The sequence below is a fragment of the Osmia lignaria genome, chromosome 11 (genome assembly GCF_051020975.1).
Source record: "Osmia lignaria lignaria isolate PbOS001 chromosome 11, iyOsmLign1, whole genome shotgun sequence".
Taxonomy (NCBI): domain Eukaryota; kingdom Metazoa; phylum Arthropoda; class Insecta; order Hymenoptera; family Megachilidae; genus Osmia; species Osmia lignaria.
This window is the reverse complement of record NC_135042.1, coordinates 10,812,238-10,835,659: the sequence shown is the minus strand read 5'-3', so window position 1 is coordinate 10,835,659 and position 23,422 is coordinate 10,812,238. Positions and strand designations below refer to the sequence as shown.

Sequence of the window (23,422 nt, the reverse complement as noted above, 5' to 3'; positions counted from 1 at the left end):
CGATTAGTGTGCCTGTAAAGCTGAATAGAGGGATTTATACAAAAATAAGTTACCGAAGTAAAAGTTCCTAAAGTCAGAGGGAAAAATCCGGCAGCAGTCAGAGAGCACGGTTTTAATGATCTAATCATAATGAATTTCATAGCCGATCGAAATGATTTCCCAACTTTATTCATTGGCAATGTGCTCCAAGATCCTAAATACATCGAGGTAATAACATTCGTGCTTTCCTCCATCATAAAATTGCTAGTGTACGTAAGCATAAACAGCTGACCCAGGCTTCCAATTGCGTGAAACAAGAAAATGATTCGCATAGAAGCACTCGTATTTGCCTGTGTATGTACACATTCAACAGTATATTTGACTACCAATAACAATAAGAAGTTTCTGTTAAGCTTAAAAGCAATCCATAAACAACGTCCGTAGATTTTCACTACTTTAATACCACACCATTTCCCTGTAAGGACGGACGTCCTTTATGAAGCGTTCCTTAAAGCTTACTACTTTAAAACAAAACAACTTTAATTATCATTTCTATATATTAAAAAAAAGCTTGATTACAACGATTTTATTCTAAATAATTGCAATCATTCGACGTAATATTGCACTAAGGACAATAAAGTAATAAATTAAAACATGTAGCACGGGTGGTACGACCGGTTTTGATTTTGATTATCACGCAAGACATGTCTCGTTCATTATCGAAGATCAGTAGTGATAAAAAGCTCTGCCCCCACATTACGTTTCACCCAACTGCATGTTCTCAACAACTTACGTTACAGTGTATCTTACCACAAACGGTACTTCTCACTGTGACAGTCAACGTATTAACTACATATTTGTTTGAACCCCTAGGAACCTAAAATGTCAGCAAACGTGCTGAAGCACATATGTTTATAAACTAGCGATTACCCGTGACTTCGTTCGCATTGTATGCGTAATAAATAAACATAAATTTGTTTAATTCTGTGATTGATCGGCTCTCTCTTCGATTTTCACAATTAAAATCAGTATAATATATATATATGTAAATGCGTGAACTGCATAAACGGACTTATAAAAGAGTTGCCTCATTAGAGTCTGATTTTCACAGTTTTTTTAAGTTTACGCGAGAACTCTGAATATTTCCAGAATAAAAAGAAGTCTAAATTATTACTCTATACATTTTGAATCTGCCAATGAAAATCTCGTCAAAATCGGTTCAGTCGTTTCGGAGATTAGCCCGTTTAAACACACAGATAGACAGACAGACAAAAATTTAGTAAAAGCGTGTTTGGGTTCTAGCAAGGTGCAAAAAACCATTAATGAGCTAAAAAAATCATTATTTCTAAATCACAGACAGACGCTTCAATTTTATTTACCTATATGTATAGATCTATAGATACGTACCACGAGCATCTCGTAGGAATCGAAACACAACAACAAACTTAAAACTGTCATGTGCGTAAAGATCGTCATGGTGTATACTTGTTCAAGCTTCACGCAGAACTCAATAAGCAACTGATGATGTTGTATACACTTCTTGAGAGCTGCATAACAATGATCGGTGTACATGACTGTGTTCATCTCTTTGCTTTCGACGTTCCAGAAATTTAACATTCTGTGTTGTAGTATACGAAACTGACCCATCACGTGCAGATTAAACAGGCATAAAAACATTTCGGGGCAAACGTACGCGGCGCCAATTATGAATACGGTAATCACCTGAACCAATACTATATTAAATCAATGGTATAGTAGTCGCAAAAACATAGGGTGATCATTGAATAAGAAAGCATACTCATTGTCAAATGAATAAAAAGATTCTTCAAGTATTTGTGGGAGTTCTTCCCACAGGGACCCATTTATATTTAACAGAAGTAGTTTCTCTCTGCTATAAAAAGTACACTTACGATAACTTTTTCAGATTTGGTTGAATTTTTCATGCTTGCCACCGATGGTAAACGAAATATGTGTCAATAGACAAATCAATTAGATTAACGATCACGCTATATTTCTACGCTAACTATAATCACACGTATTTAAATTAACAGCAAAATTAACATTACCTGGAAAGTAAACATTAGTTCGTAATACGGTGTCTCAGATAAAGGCCAGTCGACCCACATCTTGAATGGAAGTACCCTGTCCGATTTATTTCGTCCAAGGTTTTCTGAAATACGAATCAGGAGCTTATTATCAGAACACTTATTAAGAAATGAAAAACGCACCAGGAAGAATGGCAAAGTTTAATTCTCGGATTAGGATCATGTTTGGTTTAATTCACTTACCAATAAGAGGTGTGATCACGTATCCGGATAAACCAAGTTGAAGAGAACCGACTACGAATATCACATACCGTGTACAGTATTTCACAGATGTGGAAAAGATAAGTCGTTCCTCGGAATCATAGTTTCCATTCCAAAAGTGTCGTTGCGCGTAGCGAAGGGCGTCTGCGAAACCAGCTCTATTAGAGTTTAGGATGATCATCTTAATTGTTGTCATACTGATACACGTCGTGTTGAGTATCAGAAACGTACAGTGCTGGAAACTCAATACATTCGCTGATCAGAAAAATTGTCATTAAATACAAAAAGAAAACAGCGTCATATGTTTGTGATCACTAGAACTTTGGGATACCTATTTAAAAAGTTATCATTTGGTACAGTGTCAAATTAACACATTCTTCCTAATGACTCAATCAAGCTCACTGACGTGGTCACTTACAGTTGCATCGCCCCATGAGTGGTAAATATCTACTCCGTTCAGGTATATCCCATACAGAAGTACGAAGGCCGTATACGTCATTGATATCTTCCTTTGCAGTTCTTCTGCCGGATTTCGTGGCACCCATATCCCTGTGTACTTTGTTATATATGTCGCAAAAGTGATGGAAAAATCCGTGTACGATCCGATATCCATGGTGCTTGTCGATGAACTGACTCATTTGCTTTTGACGTACAATGTAGCCGTTGCAACAACATCAAAGACGTCACAAAGATATTGAGTGACATGACACCACTGTAATTAACAAGGCACGTTCATAATCTAGTACGAGAATTTTTCCCGTACCCTCAGTCATAAAACATGGGTTTGCGTTCATAGGAACGATGATGGACAGATCGAACCCTGAATTATGCAAGGGTCGATAAAGGTTTATTAGTGTTAGCACGCGTGCAAGCGTTGACACGTGGCAGGGTCACTGCATTTGGGGCTCTGATCTGTTTTTCAAGGATTTCTCAGAATTCTTTAGGTTATCGATACCCCGAGCCACGTGTTTGTGATCGGGCTAGGGCCGCGGTCGACGGTAGTTCATACTTGAGGTGCGACGAATTCTAACAATAAGACTCGCGGATATTTTGTTTATGGAACGGCGATAAAGAGTTCGTTCGCCGATCCTCAAAGGAACGCGCGTGTGGCCGATGACCTGAAGTCATGGTGCTGCATGGCACGTGTAAAAAGATAAGGTTGATCTAAAAGGATCTGGCCACGGAGTGGGGAAGATCTTGTATCTTCTGGTAGGAGGACCATGAAGACCGGTGTGGCACTTACCCCAGAATCTTGATCGAGGGAACTACTAAAAAATATTCTAACAGGTTCCTATTAATGACAGCACTCCCTCGCTACGCAAGACGAAATCCGTGCCGCACAGTGGAACCCCTACTGTTCCGTTTCTTGTCTTCGTCTCAGCCATAAACACACACAGAGCAGTCTTCGGTCCGGCCATATGGCCCGTGGGTCTCTTTACCCGTAAAAACAGCAGGGTTCGATTGTGCGGCACGGCTTTTGTCTTGCGTAGCACGAGAATCACACTGTATATGTATAAGTTCCGAAGAGCGGTGTCTGGGACAGGGATCGTCTGTTGTGAATAACGCGAGTGTCCGGCTTGGGACGCGAACATAAGAGCGTCGTGTGGACAGTGCTGGTGGAGTTTTTTTGTGATTTTGGCGGATGTGCTTTGTAATTTTTTAGTTGGACTATTGTACTGTGTGCTATTGAGGCTTCGTTAAACATTTATGCGGGTTTATCCCGTAAAACTGCCTCGGCTAGTTCTGCCTTCGCCAGCCTCTAAAAACAATAATGGTAGAACGCCATCAAATAGAGCGCGGGTAGTGTTGTCTGATCTTTCGGAACAAGTGCGTGCCCGACAGGGGCCCAAGCCTCCGAAGCTGCATTCCTTGCAGTTAGATAAACTGTACAAAGATTTATTGAAAGAAAATAACCGAAATACGATAAATAGTAAGCAAGTGGTTCCTAATCTACAAAGGACTAGGAAGCGACGCAGTTTATTGTCTTCGAATACTAGCGCCATCTCTACGCCTGATGAGCAAACACCAGGCCCATCCACTAATGGCTGGGTGCAACCGAAAAAGACTGCTAGGGTCCATGACAATAACTCTTCTGTACGTGCAGTGTCCGCAGAAGATCGATATAGATCCCAGCCTCTTGTGGACGTTATTGAGAATGACGATGTCATGCATACGGAGGATGAATCTCATGGCATTTCAGAGATCTCTAGTAAGGCTGGTAAACCTATATTTGTTACAGGCTCGTCATTTAAGGCCTTAATCGACTTGGTGAAAAGCATCTGCCCAAGCAAGACGGATTTTTTGAAGAAATTGACAAGGTTAACCATACTATTAGTACGAATCAGCTGGATCATTTTTATAAGCTTAAGGATAAACTTGCTGATTGCAAGGTTAATTTTTATACCTTTACGCCAAAGAGTATTAAACCTAAATCTATTGTTGTTAAGGGCATTATAGGTGACTTCTCCTGTAACGAAATTAAACAGGAGATTATTGATTATCAACTTCCTAATGTTGAAGTTACCAGTGTTACTAAGTTTGTGTTTAACAAGAGCTATCCTGAGAAATTTTACCATTTAGTACAACTATCTTCAAGTAGCCGGATTCCGGAGTTGTTTAAAATAAAGATTCTGCATGTCAAATTTGGTTGTTGGTTTTTCGCGGTACACTTCCTCCTTTATAATGTTTGCAAAGACCGAAAGTGAAGGTCTTCTACGATCGGGAAATCTTTCACCATACACACGCACCGCTTCCCTCATAATTCTATGACATTCACCATAAACAATAACCATTTCTACTTTCTCTGCTATCGTGTAACGCATTTTAGAAAATTGAACACTCACAGATTGAATATTTATCACCGCGCTGTACTCTAGTCCAGGCATCGCATTTCACTGCTTTTTTCGGCCGATTTTCAGATGTCGGCGGGGAAAAGGAGGCGTGACATCTGAAAATCGGCCGAAAAGAGCAGTTAATTCCGATGCCTGCTCTAGTCGATAGACAAACTATCAATAACATTTGAGGATACGGATAAGCGTACAGTGTGATTGAATGTTTGATTACTTTCTGCGACCCTTATCAGTATGTACTAGAGCGGTACGCCAACAATCAGTGAAAATACAAAAGTATTCGAAGTGTGGTCTCAGACAATTTATTTTCTATTGCAGTTGACCTTGAATGACCTTCATAATAGGTCATTGTATTCATCTTGAAACACTTTACCTGATTGTAAATAAAAAACCATACCATTCCATTAAAAAAAACAGAATTGATCTTCATATCTCCTTGGCGCCTTCACCTACAGAAAAATTAATAACATCAGATTATGAGCCCCTCGATACCAAGCAAGTTTGGTCTAATGCCTTTTCCTCTATCTTCAAAAACAAGCGAGTTATTCAGGTGACCTGTTTAAAATGCCCCACCCTGTATTTTGACAATAGGTCAGAATGCAGAAATAAAGATTCAACCACCGAGCGAAGTACTTGTCGTGTTCCATTGCGTATTTCTTATTCATGTAAATTGCGTTAGTTGAGTTCGGCGTGACATAGAGAATAACTCGAATAAACTTTTATACCTTAAAAGCGATCGTTCTTCACCCGGATCCCAACAGACATGTCTTCGAGTTGTAAGGATGGTGAGGCGTAAAATTTGAAGCTATTGTGTTAGGATTAAGAAACTCGAGAATATAAAGTTTACTGTCGCACGAAAGTGAAATTGTCGGTTGTAAAGGTTAGAAAAAATATGTGAAAAGTTAATCTCTACCAGAATTTGTTTTGCATGTTCATGTCATAAACCAACCTGCGAGAAATATCGGGCATTGTATTCCGCATCGGACGCAACAAATACATTCATATGAACATTTTGTACTGTGCAGAGATGAGATGTTGCGGAGGCTAACACGGACGCACACGACCAGGCAGAATTCAATGGATTAGTTTCGACAGTTTTTCGAAAATATCTCGAAAACTAAGGCCGAACAACGGTTATATGTATAGGAAAAAGTTGTTCAAAATATTGATTTCTACAACATATTTAAAAATCATCGAAATTGGCGATGCCGTCCGTAATCTAAATAATTACCGTCTCTTTCTACGTTGACGTCGCGTCGGCAAAATAGAAACAGTTGGAGAATCCAACCTTCTGTCCGCTAAATGTTCCTCAGCGATCTCGAATTGTGATCGCGAAATAAGGCTCGCTTTCCGAACAATTAATGTGTAGAAGAATGTTCGAGAATAAGCGATTTGATTCAGCGAGAAAACAGGAACACTTACAAGCCTAATCATCATAACCAATTGTCATAACAATATCGTGTTTGATCTCATTTTAATCAGAAAAATTTCACCAATATGTTGATGAAAATTTTATTTAAAAGAAATTAAAAATAAAAAAGTTTGTTGCATTGGTATTGTCTCACCGATATGTATTTAGGCATTTAATTTTTTACGGCCACCTCGACTCTCATTCCCTCTTTCTTCTTTATCAAACTGTCTCTTTCTACGTTCGTCGACGTCAACAAAATACAAACGGTTAGCAGAATCGAATCTTCTGTTCGCTAAATGTTCCTCAACGGTCCCAAATTCTGAACACATATTGAGCCTTTATTGTATATCTCCTAGTTTCCTTATCTCCAACTTGAACCTCACACCTTATCGTCGCTTCAACTACACCTCACATCGTGCTAAAAATTAATATGTCCCCTTTTCCATTTCGTACACCTCGCAAACTGAACATTACAAACTAACAACTTAATTGCACAATTACCTTTAATAGTGGTCTACATTCGAAGAATAATTCATGGTTTCATCTGTCCACTGTTGTTCCTATGACCGCAACCCCATGTTTTATGTCTGAGGGTGCGCATGAGAAGGGATAAATTCTCCTACTAGATTATGAACGTCCCTTGTTAATTACAGTAGTGTCATGTCACTCTATAGACATGACACCACTGTAGATATTTCTTTGTGACGTCTTTGATGTTTTTGCAATAGCTATATTGTACGTCAAAAGCTAAGATGTCAGTTTTCCGACAACCACCATGGACACCAGATCGTACACGGATTTTTCCATCACTTTTGCGACATATATAACAAAGTACACAGGGATATGGGTGCCACGAAATCCGGCAGAAGAACTGCAAAGGAAGATATCAATGACGTATACGGCCTTCGTACTTCTGTATGGGATATACGTGAACGCAGTAGATATTTACTACTCATGGGGCGATGCAACTGTAAGTGACTACGTCAGTGAGCTTGATTGAGTCGTTAGGAAGAATGTGTTAATTTGACACTGTATCAAATGATAACTTTTTAAATATGTGTCTCATGATATAGCACCGTGCATCCCACGGACGTCCGTTTCATGTCCAGATTATATCCGAACGTCCAACGTCCATTTTGAAAATCCTTGAGATGTCCACAAGACGTATATTTCGTATGTCCTAGGAACGTCCGTCTTGAAAGTCGTACGGACATAGATCAGACGTATGTCCAAGATTGGGTAAAATGACCCGTACGTCACCCGCGCGGCGAGAACGACCGAAATTTGCGGCCTGCTGTTTTATGACAAGGTCTAAGCAGAAAACAGATCCCGGGCGCTGACAAACGATTGGCAGAATTCCCAACTTGGGAATATGACGAGCCACCATCGACACTTTTTCGTGAAACGTTGTTGCGACAAGACGTATAGCGAGTCTCCGTACAGTTTGAGTGTGAATTTCAAGCGTTGACGATCGTCATATTACGAGTGAATATTAGTATTCCTTATTTGTGTTTATAGTGTGTTGACGAGTTTTTCTGCCATCTCAGGTAAGTGTCACTTTTTTCTTAATTAACTTAATTCCTTAATTTTTCTTAATTTTTCTTAATAATAGGTAATTATGCCTTCTTTGAGACGACAACACATATGTTATTCGTATACGATTCATACCGATTTCTTATTCTTCTTTATGAAATGGTTGTGCGTACAATTCTATGTATAACGTATAGTCGGTATCCATCATATATTATTTTTTACATTTATTTGTATCGAATTGAATATATTATTCAACTGAATTTCTATTATTTAGACGCAGCACAAACATTAAAAGTGTGCAAAGATAAGAAAGAAACGGAGGTGTCCATACAGTCTTGGCTAAGGAGAGCTGCGGAACGCAACAAGAACATTGTAAAAGATATTTAGTAGAAATAATAAAATAAATAATAGATATGTAATAAAAATAAATATTATAAAAAAAAGTACTGAAAACGTTTTGTAATTTTAAATGCTCCGAAAACATTCCTTATATGGCTTTCAAGACGTAAGCATAGCGTTCTGCAAAGTTTTATAAACGTTCACACAACGTACAGAGATCGTTACTTTAGGACGTTCAGAAAACTTCCTGAGAATGTGCGCACAGGACGTCCCCTGGACGTTCCACTTTTTGACAGGCACCTTCCTAGGATCTTCAAAGGACATAACCAGAATATATAGGGAACATATGGATGTTAACGGGACATTCCCCGTATGTACGAAACGTCCAGCATGGACGTTCGATGGACGTACATGAAATGTTTCTGTGCTATTGCAATGTTCTAGTGATTAAAAACATATGACGTTGTTTTTTTTTTGTATTTAATGGAAATTTCCTCTGATCAGCGAATGTATTGAGTTTCCAGCACTGTACGTTTGTGATACTCAACACGACCTGTATCAGTATGACAACAGTTAAGATGATCATCCTAAACTCTAAAAGAGCTGGTTTCATCGACGCCCTTTTCTATGCGCAACGACACTTTTGGCATGAAAACTATAATTCCAAGGAACGACTTATTTTTTCCATATCTGTGAAATACTGTATAGGGTATGTGATCTTTGCAGCCGCTTCTCTTCAAATTGCTTTATCCGGATATGTGATCACACCTCTTATTGGTAAGTGAATTAAACCAAACATGACCCTAATCCGAGAATTAACCTTTGCCATTCTTCCCGGTGCGTTTTCCATTTCTTAATAAGTGTTTATTGTGACTGTAGCTATAAGAAAAGTACAAGTCATTCCTGGTTCATATTTCAGAAAACCTTGAACGAAATAAATCGAACAGGGTACTTCCAGTCAATATGTGGGTCGACTTGCCATTATATGAGACACCGTATTTCGAACTAATGTTTACTTTCCAGGTAATGTTAATTTTCCTTTTAAAACAAATACGTATGGTTATAGTTATCGTAGAAATATAGCGTGATCGTTAATCTAATTGATTTGTCTATTGAGACATATTTCGTTTACCATCGGTGACAAGCATGAAAAATTCAACCAAATCTGAAAAAGTTATCGAAAGTGTACTTTTACAGCAGAGAAAAACCACTTCTATTAAATGTAAATGGGTCCCTGTGGAAAGAATTCCCACATACGCTGATTCTTTTTGTTCATTTGACAACGTGTAGGCTTCCTTATTCAATGATCACCCAATGTTTCTACGGCTACGATACCATGGTTTAATATAGTATTGGTTCAGGTGATTAGTGTATACGTAATTGGCGCCGCGTACATTTGTCCCGAAATGTTTTTATGCCTGTTTAATCTGCACGTGATGGGTCAGTTTCGTATACTACAACACAGAATATTAAATTTCTGGAACGTCGAAAGCAAAGAGATGAAAGCAGTCATGTACACCGAACATTGTTATGCAGCTCTCAAGAAGTGTGTACAACATCATCAATTAATTATTGAATTCTGCCAAAAGCTCGAACAAGTATACACCATGTCGATCTTTACGCACATGGTAGTTTTAAGTTTGTTGCTGTGTTTCGATTCCTACGAAATAGTCGTGGTAGGTATTTATATATATATACCGGATGATCCACGAGAAACAGAACACCTAATTATCTCCGTTCGGTTTAAAGATAGAAGAAAATGTTAGAGAAAAAGGTTGTACTGTTTGAGGAGGCAAATATGGGGATATAAATAAAATTTCCGATTGTTATCGTTTTCAAGGTCTTTTGAAGGTCATTGATGATTTTGCGACTGCACCATATATTTTTAACATCATAGGGTTGTAGCTGATGTCAAGGCGAGTATAACGATATGGTACACTATCACCTTCAAATGACCCTGAACTGAAGAATAGGGTCTATTCCGTCTGATCATCGATTCCAAGTCGCTGGATAGGACGTGATGGACAAATACCATGGCCAGCTCGTTCACCCGATTTAACTCCTCTTGATTTTTTTTGATGGGGAACACTGAACGATGATGTGTATCGTGATCAATCAAGTACACCAGAGAACATACAAGAAAGAAATGAGCTTGCGTCATTGTTCAAGGTCATCATTTTGAATATTTAATTTAATTTAAATAAATTCATTGCAAAGTTTGAAGTTATCATTGCTTTATCATAAATTTCTTATTTCAAGGCTATTTGAAGGTCATAGTGTACCACATCGTTGTACTCGCCTTGACATCAGCTACAACTCTATGATTGTTAAAATTATATGGTGCAATCTAAAAAACATCGATGACCTTCAAAAGATCTTGAAAACGATAACAATCGGAAATTTTGTTGATATCCCCATATTGGCCTCCTTAAACAGTACAACTTTTTTCTCTAACATTTTCTTCTATGTTTAAACCGATCGGAGGTAATTAAGTGTTCTGTTTCTCGTGAATCACATATATGGTTCAGCACGCTTCATGAAATTTCAGGTTCCTAGGGATTCAAACAAATATATAGTTAATACGTTGACTGTTACAGTGAGAACTACCATTTGTGGTAAGATACACTGTAACGTAAGTTGTTGAGAACATGCAGTTGGGTGGAACGAAATGTGGGGGGCAGAACTTTTTATCACTAATGATCTTCGATAATGAACGAGACATGTCTTGCGTGATAATCGAAATCAAAACCGGTCGTACCACCCGTGCTACATGTTCTAATTTATTACTTTATTGTCCTTAGTGCAATATTACGTCGAATGATTGCAATTATTTAGAATAAAATCATTGTAACCAAGCTTTTTTTTAATACATAGAAATGATAATTAAAATTGTTTTGTTTTAAAGTAGTAAGCTTTAAGGAACGCTTCATAAAGGACGTCCGTCCTTGCAGGGAAATGGTGTGGTATTAAAGTAGTGAAAATCTATGGACGTTATTTATGGATTGCTTTTAAGCTTAACAGAAACTTCTTATTGTTATTGGTAGTCATATATGTATACTGTTGAATGTGTATACTGACAATGAGTTCCATCGAAGTTGTCGCACTAACACATTCACGCCACGTCGGTGAGCCGATGGGTGAGCCAACTTCACTGCAACAACTTTGGTGGGACTCAGTAATCAATATATTTTAATTAGAATAATATTTTATACTATGAAACATCGATATTTTTTTATTATAGAATAAAAATTTAAATTTTGTACACAGGCAAATACGAGTGCTTCTATGCGAATCATTTTCTTGTTTCACGCAATTGGAAGCCTGGGTCAGCTGTTTATGCTTACGTACACTAGTCATTTTATGATGGAGGAAAGCACGAATATTATTACCGCGATGTATTTAGGATCTTGGAGCACATTGCCAATGAATGAAGTTGGCAGATCATTTCGATCGGCTATGAAATTCGTTATGATTAGATCATTAAAACCGTGCTATCTGACTGCTGCCGGATTTTTCCCTCTGACTTTGGAAACTTTTACCTCGGTAACTTAATTTTGTATAAATCCCTCTATTCAGCTTTATAGGCAAACTAATCGAAGTAACATAATTGCAATTATTTGTTTACAGCTTTTAAGTTCTACATTCTCTTACTTTACTTTGATGAGGCAATCGTTCATGAGATCCGATGGATAATAATATAAGAAATAACTTAATATGCATTAAATGCGATGTAAGAAACATACAAATCTGTCGAAATATAATATGTGAATAGTTTTCAATGTGTAAAAAATATCGCGATTATTGTACATTTTGCATTTTTGTGTAGAGCAAAATATATTATGCTCGATATGAATAGCATGAAATACTTTTTCTCCTGCTGTGATATCAAAAAATAATGGTCCTGCCTCCTCGTGTAAAAATCTTGATCTCCCTATTATTTGTAATTAAAAAGCAACTTCCATACATTGAAACCTTTCCAGCAAGTATGTATCCTGTTATCCTCTTCTCCATTTTGAACTTCACACATTGTCGTCGCTTCCGTCACATTATCTTGCACTAAAATATTATATAAACACCACTTTGTATTCCATACAATTCGCGAATCGGACGTTACGAATGAACATGTTTACTGCATGGTTACCTTTGGAACTAAACACTTTGTTACTTTGCAAAGTATTGTTTAAAAATAATTTTTAACAAAAAATACAACCGACTTCGAAATGCACTAAAAAGTATGAAATAATTTTTACTTCATTTATACAAATACCCAACAACTATTGATAAAACCTATTTACTCGTTAAATAGTATACTAAATACATTTCAACCTTTTCGGAGGCGGCGCAAAATAGTTTTTTACTTATATCTCGGAAACTAAAGCTTTCCGAATCATGTCCCCGACAACGTATTAAAAGGTCATTGAAATCGTCCAATCTTGACATTAAAAACTTCCTGTAATTTGCAATAACAATGAAAAAATGAAAAATTTTTTTTCAATGGGACCAATCGGAAGACATACCCTACAAGATGCAAAAGGTGTCGTTCCGATTGGTCCATCCATCTCGGAGTAATCGGCGAACACACAAAATAAAAAAAAAATTAAAAAAACATACATACCGATCGAATTGAGTAACCTCCTTCTTTTCGAAGTTGGTTAAAAACGGATCATCTGTCCTCGGGTGTGTGACAGTGATAGTTACGATAATCGGCCCTTGCATAAATCATGGTTTGAGCTGTCCACTGTCGTTTCTATGACCGCAACCCCATGTTTTATGACTGAAAGTGCGAATGAGAAGGGGAAATATCTTTGTACTAGATTACGAACGTGCCTTGGTAATTACAGTAGTGTCATGTCACTGAATATCTTTGAAATGTTTTTGATGTTTTTATAATAGCTACGCTGTACACTGTATATATCACAAGCCAAGATGTCAGTTTTCCGACAACCACCATGGACATCAGATCGTACACGGATTTCTCTATCATTTCCGCGAAGTATATAACACAGTACACAGGAATATGGCTACCACAAACTGTGACTGAAGAAAGGCAAAGGAAGATATCCGTGTCGTATACCTCCTTCGCACTTCTATATGGGATATGTTTGCATGTGATGGATATTTACAACTCGTGGGGCGATGCAGCTGTAAGTGATTACGTCAGTGTGCTTGGTTGAATCATTAGGAAAAATGTTTTAATTTGATACTATATCAAGTGATAACATTTTAAATAAGTATCTCAAAGTTCTATTGATTAAAAATCTACGAAGCTGTTGCTTCTTTATTATTTGATTAAAAATTATATGATCATCAGGTGTATTGTGTTTTCAGCGCTGTATGTATCTGACAATGAACATGTTGTGTATCGGTATGTCAACAATTAAGATGCTCATCCTAAACTTTAATAGAGCTAAATTGACAGACGCTTTTTTCTACGCGCAACGGCACTTCTGGCATCGCAAATATACTCCCGAGGAACGATTGATTTTTTCTGTATCTGTAAAATATTGCACACGGTATGCGATCTTCGCACTCACTTTTGTACATCTCAGTTTGTCCGGATATGTGGTCACACCTGTTGTTGGTAAGTGAATTAAATCAAATATAATCCTAATGGGAGAAGAATACCTTCTTATACTTCCCGATGCGTTTTCCATATCTTAATAAATATTTGTTGTGGCTGCAACTATAAAAAAGTATAAGTTGCTGCTGATTCATATTTCAGAAAACCTTGGACGAAATAAATCGGACAGAATACTTCCATTCAAGATATGGACCGACTTGCCCTTATCTGAGACACCGTATTTCGAAGTAATGTTTATTATTCAGGTAATGTTAATTTTCCTTTTAAAACAAATACGTATGATTATAGTTATCGTAGAAATATAGCGTGATCGTTAATGTAAATTATATGTAAATTAACACATCCTTCGTTTCCATTTACCACGTCAAACAGAAGGGGTTATGAATGACCAACGTTAAAAGTTTAAACTGATCGGAAAAAGTTTCTAAAGGTGTGTTCTTCCAAATGACGAATAAATTGTTTGTTTTTTTTTTTGTTCTTTTTTTTGTAGTGGTAATAGGGCTCGCTGGAAAGAATTCCCAACCATGCGGATTCTTTTGACCTACCTGTGTAGGCTTAATCACTTAATGATCACTCTATGTTTCTGTGGCTACTATACCATTGATTTATTAAAGTATTCGTTCAGGTGATCAGCGCATACATAATTGGCATGTCGTACATTTCCCCTGAAATGTTTTTATGCGTCTTTAATCTGCACGTAATGGGTCAATTTCGCATACTACAATACAGAATATTGAATTTCTGGAATGTCGAAAGCAAAGAGATGAACGCAATCATGTACACCGAACATTGTTATGCAGCTCTCAAGAAGTGTGTACAACATCATCAATTAATTATTGAATTCTGCCAAAAGCTCGAACAAATATATACCATGACGATTTTTACGCACTTGGCAGTTTTAAGTGTGTTAATGGGTTTAGATTGCTACGAAATAGTTGTGGTTCGTATCAAGCTTTAAAGGGCTTTCCATTAAGGATGTCCGTATTTAAAAAAGATTAGGGTAATGTAAAAATGGCGGAAATCTACGAACGTCTTTTATGCTTTACCTTTAAGCTTTACAGAAATTCGTTATTATTGACGCTATAAAAATATACCTTCGGATGTATGTACAGGCAGACACAAGTAGGTCCATGCTTCTCACTTTCGTGTTCCACGGAATTGGCAGCCTGATTCACCTTTGTTTCCTTACGTACACTTGCCATTTTATGATAGAAGAAAGCACCAACATTACTACAACGGTATATACCGGATTGTGGTGCACTTTGCCAATGAACAAAGTTGGCAGATCGTTACGATCAGATATAAAATTTATTATGCAAAGATCGTTGAAACCGTGCTATCTGACGGCTGGTGGATTTTTTCCTGTGTCTTTGGAGACTTTTACGTCGGTAGGCAACTTATTTTCATTCCTCCATTTAGCTTTGCAAATAGTACGGCTTCTGGAACGCCATGATCAAAATTACCAAAATTGCAACTTTTTGTTCACAGCTTTTAAGTTCTACATTTTCCTACTTTACGTTGATGAGGGAGTCGATGACGAAAACCGAAGACGAATAGTATATGACACAGATTAATATGTATTAACAGCGACTCTAGTATATAATATATAAAAGTGTAGGAAGATAACTTGATATTTTTTAATTTTCTTAAAGTTGTTATGCACAATATATGTTCTCCATTTTTATGTACAAAGTGCCATTTAAAATATATAATGTGATACGAAAAATTTTCTTCTTATACCCTGGCATAAAAAAGTAAGTCACGTACCAGCTTCCTTTATGCCAATTTATGCTTGGACTTTGCCGTCACCTTAATTACTATCACCAATAATAGGTATTGTTTTCGATTCTTGCCTAATTAACTGTTCGATCTTCCCCGTATCGTTCCTAGGTGCAGTGAATGTACAGTAAAAGCTGGATATATAGTAAAAGCTGGATATATGCAACAAAAGTTTGGTTGGATATATGCAACATCGCTATCCCCTCCACTTGGGGGGATCTCCCTAAGCCGAACCGTCCCGCTCGGCGAGGAAACCGTGTACAGTAAAAGCTGGATACAGTAAAAGCTGGATATATGCAACAAAAGTTTGGCTGGATATATGCAACATCGCTATCCCCTCCACTTGGGGGGATCCCCCTAAGCCGAACCGAGCCGCTCGGCGAGGAAACCGTGTAATATGATCCGACCGTAATATCGGTGTGACTAATACTAATTGAACGATAAAACTTTTTTATTTTTAACTTTTTCTTAATGAAACTTTTATTAACGCATTTGTGAGATTTTTCTGATTAAAATGGTACCAAACACGATATGATTTGAATTATATTTATTTATTAAAATAATAATAAAACTGTACATATGTATAAGGCAGGCCGTACACCAAAGATACATCAAACACGTAACATGTAACATGCAACACGTTGTCGAACGTTCTACGAACGTAGAATAGGTGTCGCGGCACGGTATAAACGATTTGTACGAACGTATAATAGGTAACGCGGCACGGTACAAACGATTTGTACGGACACAGAATCGATACCAAGACTGGATATATGCAACGTTTAAATGCCCAGAATCGACACCTCGGCTGGATATATGCAATATTAAATACCCAGAATCGACACCTCGGCTGGATATATGCAACGTCTGGGTCCCAATGTTTGTTGCATATATCCAGCTTTTACTGTAGTGCTGTACACAAGCCAAAGTGATTAATTTCATTTTTGTAATTTTCGAGAATTTTAGTATGAAAGCACTTAATTGGTGCTTAACTTTTTTGGAGTTAATAGAATCCACAAGTGGCTGGCTCAATTATAAAAATGTCTTGAAATTAAATAAATAAATCATTTTATTTACACAACTGTAAATAATGTAAAGTATATGCACATCGCAAGTTTCATTACGTATTCACTAAATCAGGAGCTGAGTGTCTTAGAAGTGTGAAATAGGACATCGCTGTGCTGAGAACCTTAATATGTAGTGCTCTTCGATAATTGCGTATTTACCGCTGTACAAGTTTCCAAAGAGACGGGGAAGAATTCACCAGCGGTTAAGCAGCAGGATTTTTTGGATCTTATGATAATCATTAGCACATCCTTTCGCTAAGCTCTGCCAACTTTATTCATGGAGAATATGTGCCAGGGCCCTGAAAACGCTGCTTGACCAACGTTCACACTTTCACGTATCAAACCATCCGAACAGAACGTGGACATTAAAAGTTGAGAACAAATGGCCAGCATGCCTAGTATCAAAGTTACGCGTCTTGCTGCTGGTGAATTTAGCTAGAATCATGTTAATCAAATGACACTTGAAGACTAAAATTACCTCTGTGTGATAAATTGAATTTTTTAATAAGCTTCTTCAGTTAAGAAAAAAAAAAAAATGGAAAACAGTCGTAGGGACTGTCGACAGAAGTGAAAACTTAAAAGTATGAAATAACAGTGGCTTTTTTTGAATTTTCAAATTAATTGTAGCATCAAAAATTAAAATTTCATAATTTAATAATTTCGTAAAATTAAAGAAAATATTTTCGGAAATGAAAATTGTAGTGGTAATTATTTAGATTACGGACGGTAACTCCGATTTCGATGATTTTTAAATATGTTGCAGAAATCAACGTTTTGAATAACTTTTTCCTACACATATAACCGCCGCTCGACCTTAGTTTTTGAGATATTTTCGAAAAACAGTCGAAACTAATGCATTGGATTCTGCCTGTTCGTGTGCGTCCGTGTTACATCTTACGCATTAGTATGCGATCGTCGCTTTTCTACTGTTTCTGCAGGCAAATATTACCGGTTAAATATTAAAAAACTAACAAATAAATAATATCAAATTTTTAAACACAAATATTGATACTTTCCACGTAGTCAATTTAACTTTACTTGTATAGATATACACAGCACTAATGTTGCACAACTCGTTACCCTTATAGCGCGTGCGCCAGTCTGGTACCAGAGCAGTAGATCGTCATTTCGAGCATGTCGGTGACGCGAACCCATAAGATTTTCCCTTTCCGAAAATCGCTCAACGCGCCTAAAGCAGTTTTCACTTCAAAAAAATTACATATTATTGTTTTCTGAATTGGGAATTGTTAGTATATGTACCTACAGTTCACCGATGAGATGTTGCGGAGGCTAAAGAGTGACTCCTCGGTCTGTCCCGCCTAGTCCCAACGTCGTTACGCATCGACACCACTTGACTTTGCGGTGTGCAAGCGGCGGGCTTAGTATGTGTGAGCGTTTCGACCAATAACACGCGTGACTAGAAACCTCTGATCAATCGTACCTGCATTCCTTAGCCTCCGCAACATCTCATCGATGCACTGTATACATTTCTATTGTTTGACTGTTCTATGGTTTTGTAACGGTTTCTTCTAGTGTATGGTTCTTTGGTTTTATATACTGTATACTTGGCAAGATGGATGCCGTAAAGGAGTAGAGTTAGCATTAAGCAATATTTAACCATACATATAATAAAATATATTCAAGCATTTACATATCTATTGTTATTTTAATAGGAATATTGAAATTTTATGAATTATAACATAGTCTTATAAAAATGATAAAAATAGAATATTTTTCAAAAACATTGTAATGTACAGACCAAAAATACTTGAAATCCCTGCAAGCACAGTAACACGGCTAAAAACAACACTTCGCTAAGCACGATCGAAGTAAACACGTTCTCAAGTTTTCTGCAATAATTAATCAGCGCCTGATGATGCCTAACGCAGCTCTTCAATTTAACCCGATACTTGATTGCATTTTTCAACAGGCACGCATCCAAATCTTGACCGTCTATTTGCTTCTCAATTATGTTACTCAAACTCGTCATTCTGTGTTGCAGTATGCGAAATTGGTTGGTTATGTTCAGGCATACGAGGCATAAAAAATTGTCGAAGCAAAGGTAGCTTATTGGAACGTGATACACGCAAAGCATCTGTGCAAACACGTTTCAATTTCACTTTGCTAATTGTCGAAATATAATATTTAATCCGATGAATTTTTAACTAATACACAATAAACTCTTAAAGTAATTCTATTAAATTCTTGTATAAGTTGCCAATTTCAATTTCAACTCATATTTCATGATAATATCAATGTCAATTTATATTTCATAATAATTTAACATTATAAAAATCTTGTTTTAGCTGATTCACGAGTGAAAACGTAAGAAGTTTCCTTCACTGAAATACACCGGAAATGCAGCACGCGAAAAATGCATAAAAATACGTATGTACTTACCTGTATAGTAAAACACACTTCGAAGTAAGGCGATATTGAAGTGGGTAAGTCAATCCACAAGTTAAATGGTAAGAGCTTTTCGGATTCGTCCTTTCCAATATTTTCTAAAATATACTGAAAAAAAAGAAACGTTAGACAAGAATAAGTATACTATAATATTTAGTAATTGAAAATGAAATAGAAAAGCCGTGTAAGTTCCACAAGAAATGAACTCACCTAAGATAGGCGTGAGAGCATAACCGGCGCAAGTAAGTACCTTGTACACAAAATGTAATAAAAAAGATGAACATGTTGCACAATATTTTGCAAACCATTAAAATTTTCTGCTCTTGACGATCGTTTCCTGGACTTATGAAGTTCCGTTCCGCAGACATAACTAAATCGTAGAACTTCTGTCTGTGTACGTACAAAAGTACTACCTTAAAGAAACCGACTACCAAGTATAGAATGTTGCACAATATGTAGACGCAATCCTAAAATCGTTCAATGATAAATTCGAAACCTAAATTATGAACTCGAGGTGAATAAGATTTTTATACAAAAACAGACAAAATCAATTAAATTCGTTATATACTCACGTTAAAGTTGCCCCACGAGAAATATAGATCCCTTATCCCGATACAGGTGACGGTAATCAATGCGAAAAGTGTATAAATCAAACAAAATTCCGACGCAACTGTTCTGCTCTATTAGTCGCTATCCATAGTCCAATTACTTTCATTAGGAAGCACATCCAAACAATGGAACGATCTTTACTGTGCACCAAACGCATCGTGAACATCGAATAGCTGAAGATACGAATGATAGATTCTCCCGGAAATTCAACGATCGATTTTTAAACACGAAACGCCAAACAGGATATCTAATAGGAGCTGTTACTCTTTCTTTCTACTTACACTTCACGCGTTTTCTTTCATATGAATCAAAAGCTACCAATTAAGAGTATATTATTCATGACTCCAATGATACGGATCGAATCATCCTCGTGACAACAAAAAATATACGCTAACCGTGACAGTACGTGAAATTGAAAGTGAAGTACAGTGTTATTTACTGCGATCAAATAAAAAAGTATCATTCTTTGAGAAAAGATACTTCTTAACAGTGAAAAGTCTGAAGAGTATGAAGTTCCTCGTTTTCCACTGAATTGAAAGTAAAACTGAATTAGAATTCGAAATAAGTTTCTGTAGATTGGAAAATTTTAGTAATTGATTATATTTTAAGAAATTCTTTCTACTAAATCAATATCACTTCTTCGGTATTAATACTGAAAACACAAATCAAAATTAGTAACTTTTTGGAAATTTTCTAAATGAAAAAAGTAACACATTTTCAACATTTCCTAAGTGATGGATGAGATTAGCCACCCTCCAAATTTATTGTAATAAAAATAAAATCGAATTATAAATGATTTAGTGGTAGGTGTTTTAAAAAAAACACATACCAGTATATTTCAAGCTTTATATCATATTAAGATTGTATTAGAATCAGTATATCAATTGTATAACACATTAAATTATAAACATCTATTTAATAATATCATGGCACAAATCACAATGCAGTACATTAAAATATGCAAGTTCAATTATTAAAAGGCATCATTTACACGATGCACAAGCATATAAAAATATTTTATGTATTACTAGTTATTTCTTCATGTGGTAGTTTCCTTTATCATAGTAAAGTAGGAAAGTGTGGTACTCATTATCTGTAAGATAAAATGCTAATCTTGTAATTTAGAAAACTACTTTGGCAATCATTAATTATATCGTTCGTGAACTTAAATTGTATTCTTCAAAATACAGAAGGAAAGGATATTTAAAATCGTTGTACATATATAGGATGACACACAATAATTGCAATTATTCAAAACACCATCGTTCCATTATTGAATTTAAATTCTCTACTTGAGACCTTGAACAATTTTCTTCCATTTGTTGTACCCAACATTATATTCAAAGTGTCAAATTTCTTTATAGAAATATGTATAAGACAAAATTAAATGAAATATACCACTTACCGTGGTAGCAGTTTCCAATGTCACAGGGAAGAATCCAGCAGCAGTTAGGCAACATGGTCGTAATGATCTCAACATGATTAATCGCATGTTTTTCCGCAAAGATTTTCCAACTTTGTTCATTGGCAAAATGGTCCATAATCCAGAGTAAATAGTCGTAACGAGTTTCTCGCTTTCCTCTATCAAGCCGTGACAACTGTACGTAAAGATAACGACATGAATGAACGTTCCGATCAGATGAAGAATGGAGTTGACTGTTTGCGTAACGGATATGTCTGCCTGAAAATAAATAGCGCAAAATATTCGATACACTGATGTTTGTAAATTCTAAGGTAAAATTATACGACGCGACATTATTATTCTTTTTTTCCTAGACGTACCAAAAATATCTCGTAAAAGTCGAAACTAAATAATATACTACAAACCAACAGATGCGCGGCATTCATTATAGTATATACATTTTCAAGCTTAGCGCAGTAATCGATAAGTAATTGATGCTGATGAACGCAGCTTCTCAGTTCGTCGTAACAATGTTGGGTGTATTCGACGATATCCATCTTTTCGTTAACAGAATCCCAAAGTGATAGCAATCTGTGTTGTAATATGCGAAATTGGCAGACCATGTGCATATTCAGGATGCACAAGCAAGCGTCCGTAGAAATGTACCCAATGGCAATTAAGTTCGCACACAGCAACTTAATTAACAATAAATCGATAAAAATTATTATTAACGTGATATTCGTTAACACGTTGAATACCTTTCAGTCTAAACATTTCAGTTGGTACTTCGTGTATAGATTATTGCAATTGATCAATGAAAATATTGCAAATTACGATACCTGATAAGCATACATTAGTTCGTAGTAGGGTGTTTCAGTTAAAGGCAAATCGACCCACATATTGAACGGAAGTAATCTTTCCGATTCATTCGCTCCAATAGACTCTGTGAAACAGACAAAAAACTATTTCATTAAATTATATTAAAATCTACATAAATAATATGAAAAACTTCCGATGGAAACAAAAATGATCAAATTAGATCGGATTACTTATTATTCGAAAAAAAGAATTGTAATATCAAATTTTTATTTTTCGTGATACAATTTACTCACGAGTAATCGGCATTACTCCATAGGTGACTACACAACCTAAAACTAAAACGTATACGAAGATCATCCATAATGTACACATAAAACGACACTCAGTAACGTAGACCAGTTCCTGCGAATCATAATTGCAATGCCAGAAATTTCGTTTTGCGTACAAAATAATTTCTACGAAATCCTTTCTATGATAATTTATCATCGTCAGCTTGCACATCGCCAACAAGATACAACCCACGTTAATGCTTGCAAACACGCACTGCTGAAATCAAAACGTTTAATAATCAAGAAATTTTCTCCAGTATTGATAATAATTAAAATGAAATAATCTTTTGGAAATATCTTAGACCAGAGGACATTAGATATTGTACATTCAACAATTTCTAAATTGTTTTAAAGAATTTGCAACGTGCTTCGAGTGTGACTGCCAGAAATAAATTTCAGTTGAATTTATTAATACTTACGTTTATATCACCCCAGGAGTGATATATATCAGATATGTTTACGAATATACTAATAAAATACGAAGTAGCAATAAAGAGCAACCAGAGTCTTCTACTAAGTTCTTCGACGTTATTATTCGTAAGCCAAGTTGCTGCAAATTTCAATAAAATCGTAACTGCGTGGATAGAAAGATCTTTGATCGTTGTTTCCTCCTCCATGGTTTCTTTCAAATAACTCACCTCGCCTTCGCATTTCCTTCGCATCCTACTCATTTTGAATGTAAAACATTAATCAGGGATTGGAGTGACATGACACCACTGTATGTCTATGTCCGTTGAATGGCACGTGTCTCTAATTTTACCTTTAGATCAGCCGTTCGACCTATCAACTATAGATCCATCAAAAACTTGTCACGGTTGTCACGGTTGTCTAGTACAAAGTTTCTTTTTTATGAACACTAGCTGATCGGCATTAGAATGTCAGTTCTAGTGATTGCACAGTGACACAGACACATTTAATGCGTGGAAGTTACTTAAGCTGTCACAGACTGGTTACAATCATTTGAAAAACTCAGCAGGATGCTTCGCAACTAAAGTGGAAAGGATTCGCAAGTG

The 23,422-nt window shown here is 36.4% G+C and overlaps 4 protein-coding genes across 7 annotated transcripts; 2 read left to right on the top strand and 2 right to left on the bottom strand.

Annotated features, from left to right (window-relative positions):
• Window positions 1-93: 93 nt before the first annotated feature.
• On the bottom strand, window positions 94-2,942 carry LOC117603756 (uncharacterized). Of its 3 annotated transcripts, XM_076690859.1 has the most exons (5): window positions 2,704-2,942; window positions 2,268-2,520; window positions 2,046-2,149; window positions 1,387-1,701; window positions 94-276 (listed from the first exon to the last, which is right to left on the bottom strand). In XM_076690859.1, the coding sequence occupies exons 1-5, from the start codon at window positions 2,896-2,898 to the stop codon at window positions 244-246; spliced, it is 900 nt and encodes a 299-aa protein (XP_076546974.1). In that variant the 5' UTR covers window positions 2,899-2,942; the 3' UTR covers window positions 94-243. The 3 variants fall into 3 exon arrangements, with proteins under 3 accessions (XP_076546974.1, XP_076546973.1, XP_076546975.1); XM_076690858.1 differs by having other exon boundaries at window positions 94-1,701; XM_076690860.1 differs by lacking the exon at window positions 94-276 and having other exon boundaries at window positions 1,581-1,712.
• Window positions 2,943-3,203: 261 nt separating this feature from the next.
• Window positions 3,204-12,416, top strand: LOC117603758 (uncharacterized). Its single transcript, XM_034323215.2, has 5 exons — window positions 3,204-7,515; window positions 8,942-9,194; window positions 9,337-9,440; window positions 11,685-11,960; window positions 12,045-12,416. Exons 1-5 carry the CDS (start codon window positions 7,321-7,323, stop codon window positions 12,108-12,110), a joined length of 894 nt encoding a protein of 297 aa, XP_034179106.2. The 5' UTR covers window positions 3,204-7,320; the 3' UTR covers window positions 12,111-12,416.
• An 899-nt stretch (window positions 12,417-13,315) lies between these two features.
• LOC117603886 (odorant receptor 10-like) lies at window positions 13,316-15,860 on the top strand. Of its 2 annotated transcripts, XM_034323435.2 has the most exons (6): window positions 13,316-13,561; window positions 13,746-13,998; window positions 14,140-14,243; window positions 14,624-14,938; window positions 15,111-15,386; window positions 15,487-15,859. In XM_034323435.2, exons 1-6 carry the CDS (start codon window positions 13,367-13,369, stop codon window positions 15,553-15,555), a joined length of 1,212 nt encoding a protein of 403 aa, XP_034179326.2. In that variant the 5' UTR covers window positions 13,316-13,366; the 3' UTR covers window positions 15,556-15,859. The 2 variants fall into 2 exon arrangements, with proteins under 2 accessions (XP_034179326.2, XP_034179327.2); XM_034323436.2 differs by lacking the exon at window positions 14,624-14,938 and having other exon boundaries at window positions 15,487-15,860.
• A 4,949-nt stretch (window positions 15,861-20,809) lies between these two features.
• LOC117603980 (odorant receptor 49b-like) lies at window positions 20,810-23,080 on the bottom strand. Its single transcript, XM_076691005.1, has 6 exons — window positions 22,829-23,080; window positions 22,374-22,626; window positions 22,101-22,204; window positions 21,642-22,019; window positions 21,265-21,588; window positions 20,810-20,952 (listed from the first exon to the last, which is right to left on the bottom strand). The coding sequence occupies exons 1-6, from the start codon at window positions 23,078-23,080 to the stop codon at window positions 20,899-20,901; spliced, it is 1,365 nt and encodes a 454-aa protein (XP_076547120.1). The 3' UTR covers window positions 20,810-20,898.
• Window positions 23,081-23,422: the final 342 nt, after the last annotated feature.

Bases quoted from the DNA above. Each gene is read 5' to 3' on its own strand.
- LOC117603886 (XM_034323435.2), top strand. From the start codon at position 13,367: ATGGACATCAGATCGTACACGGATTTCTCTATCATTTCCGCGAAGTAT. The intron at 13,999-14,139 runs GTAAGTGAATTA...TTCATATTTCAG, and splicing joins TGTGGTCACACCTGTTGTTG to AAAACCTTGGACGAAATAAA. The intron at 14,244-14,623 runs GTAATGTTAATT...GTATTCGTTCAG, and splicing joins AAGTAATGTTTATTATTCAG to GTGATCAGCGCATACATAAT.
- LOC117603758 (XM_034323215.2), top strand. From the start codon at position 7,321: ATGGACACCAGATCGTACACGGATTTTTCCATCACTTTTGCGACATAT. The intron at 9,195-9,336 runs GTAAGTGAATTA...TTCATATTTCAG, and splicing joins TGTGATCACACCTCTTATTG to AAAACCTTGAACGAAATAAA. The intron at 11,961-12,044 runs GTAACTTAATTT...ATTTGTTTACAG, and splicing joins CTTTGGAAACTTTTACCTCG to CTTTTAAGTTCTACATTCTC.
- LOC117603756 (XM_076690858.1), bottom strand. From the start codon at position 2,898: ATGGATATCGGATCGTACACGGATTTTTCCATCACTTTTGCGACATAT. The intron at 2,150-2,267 runs GTAAGTGAATTA...TTCGTATTTCAG, and splicing joins CGTGATCACACCTCTTATTG to AAAACCTTGGACGAAATAAA. The intron at 1,702-2,045 runs GTAATGTTAATT...GTATTGGTTCAG, and splicing joins AACTAATGTTTACTTTCCAG to GTGATTACCGTATTCATAAT.
- LOC117603980 (XM_076691005.1), bottom strand. From the start codon at position 23,080: ATGAGTAGGATGCGAAGGAAATGCGAAGGCGAGGTGAGTTATTTGAAA. The intron at 22,627-22,828 runs GTAAGTATTAAT...TTTTGATTTCAG, and splicing joins ACTCCTGGGGTGATATAAAC to CAGTGCGTGTTTGCAAGCAT. The intron at 22,020-22,100 runs GTATCGTAATTT...TTAGACTGAAAG, and splicing joins AACTAATGTATGCTTATCAG to GTATTCAACGTGTTAACGAA.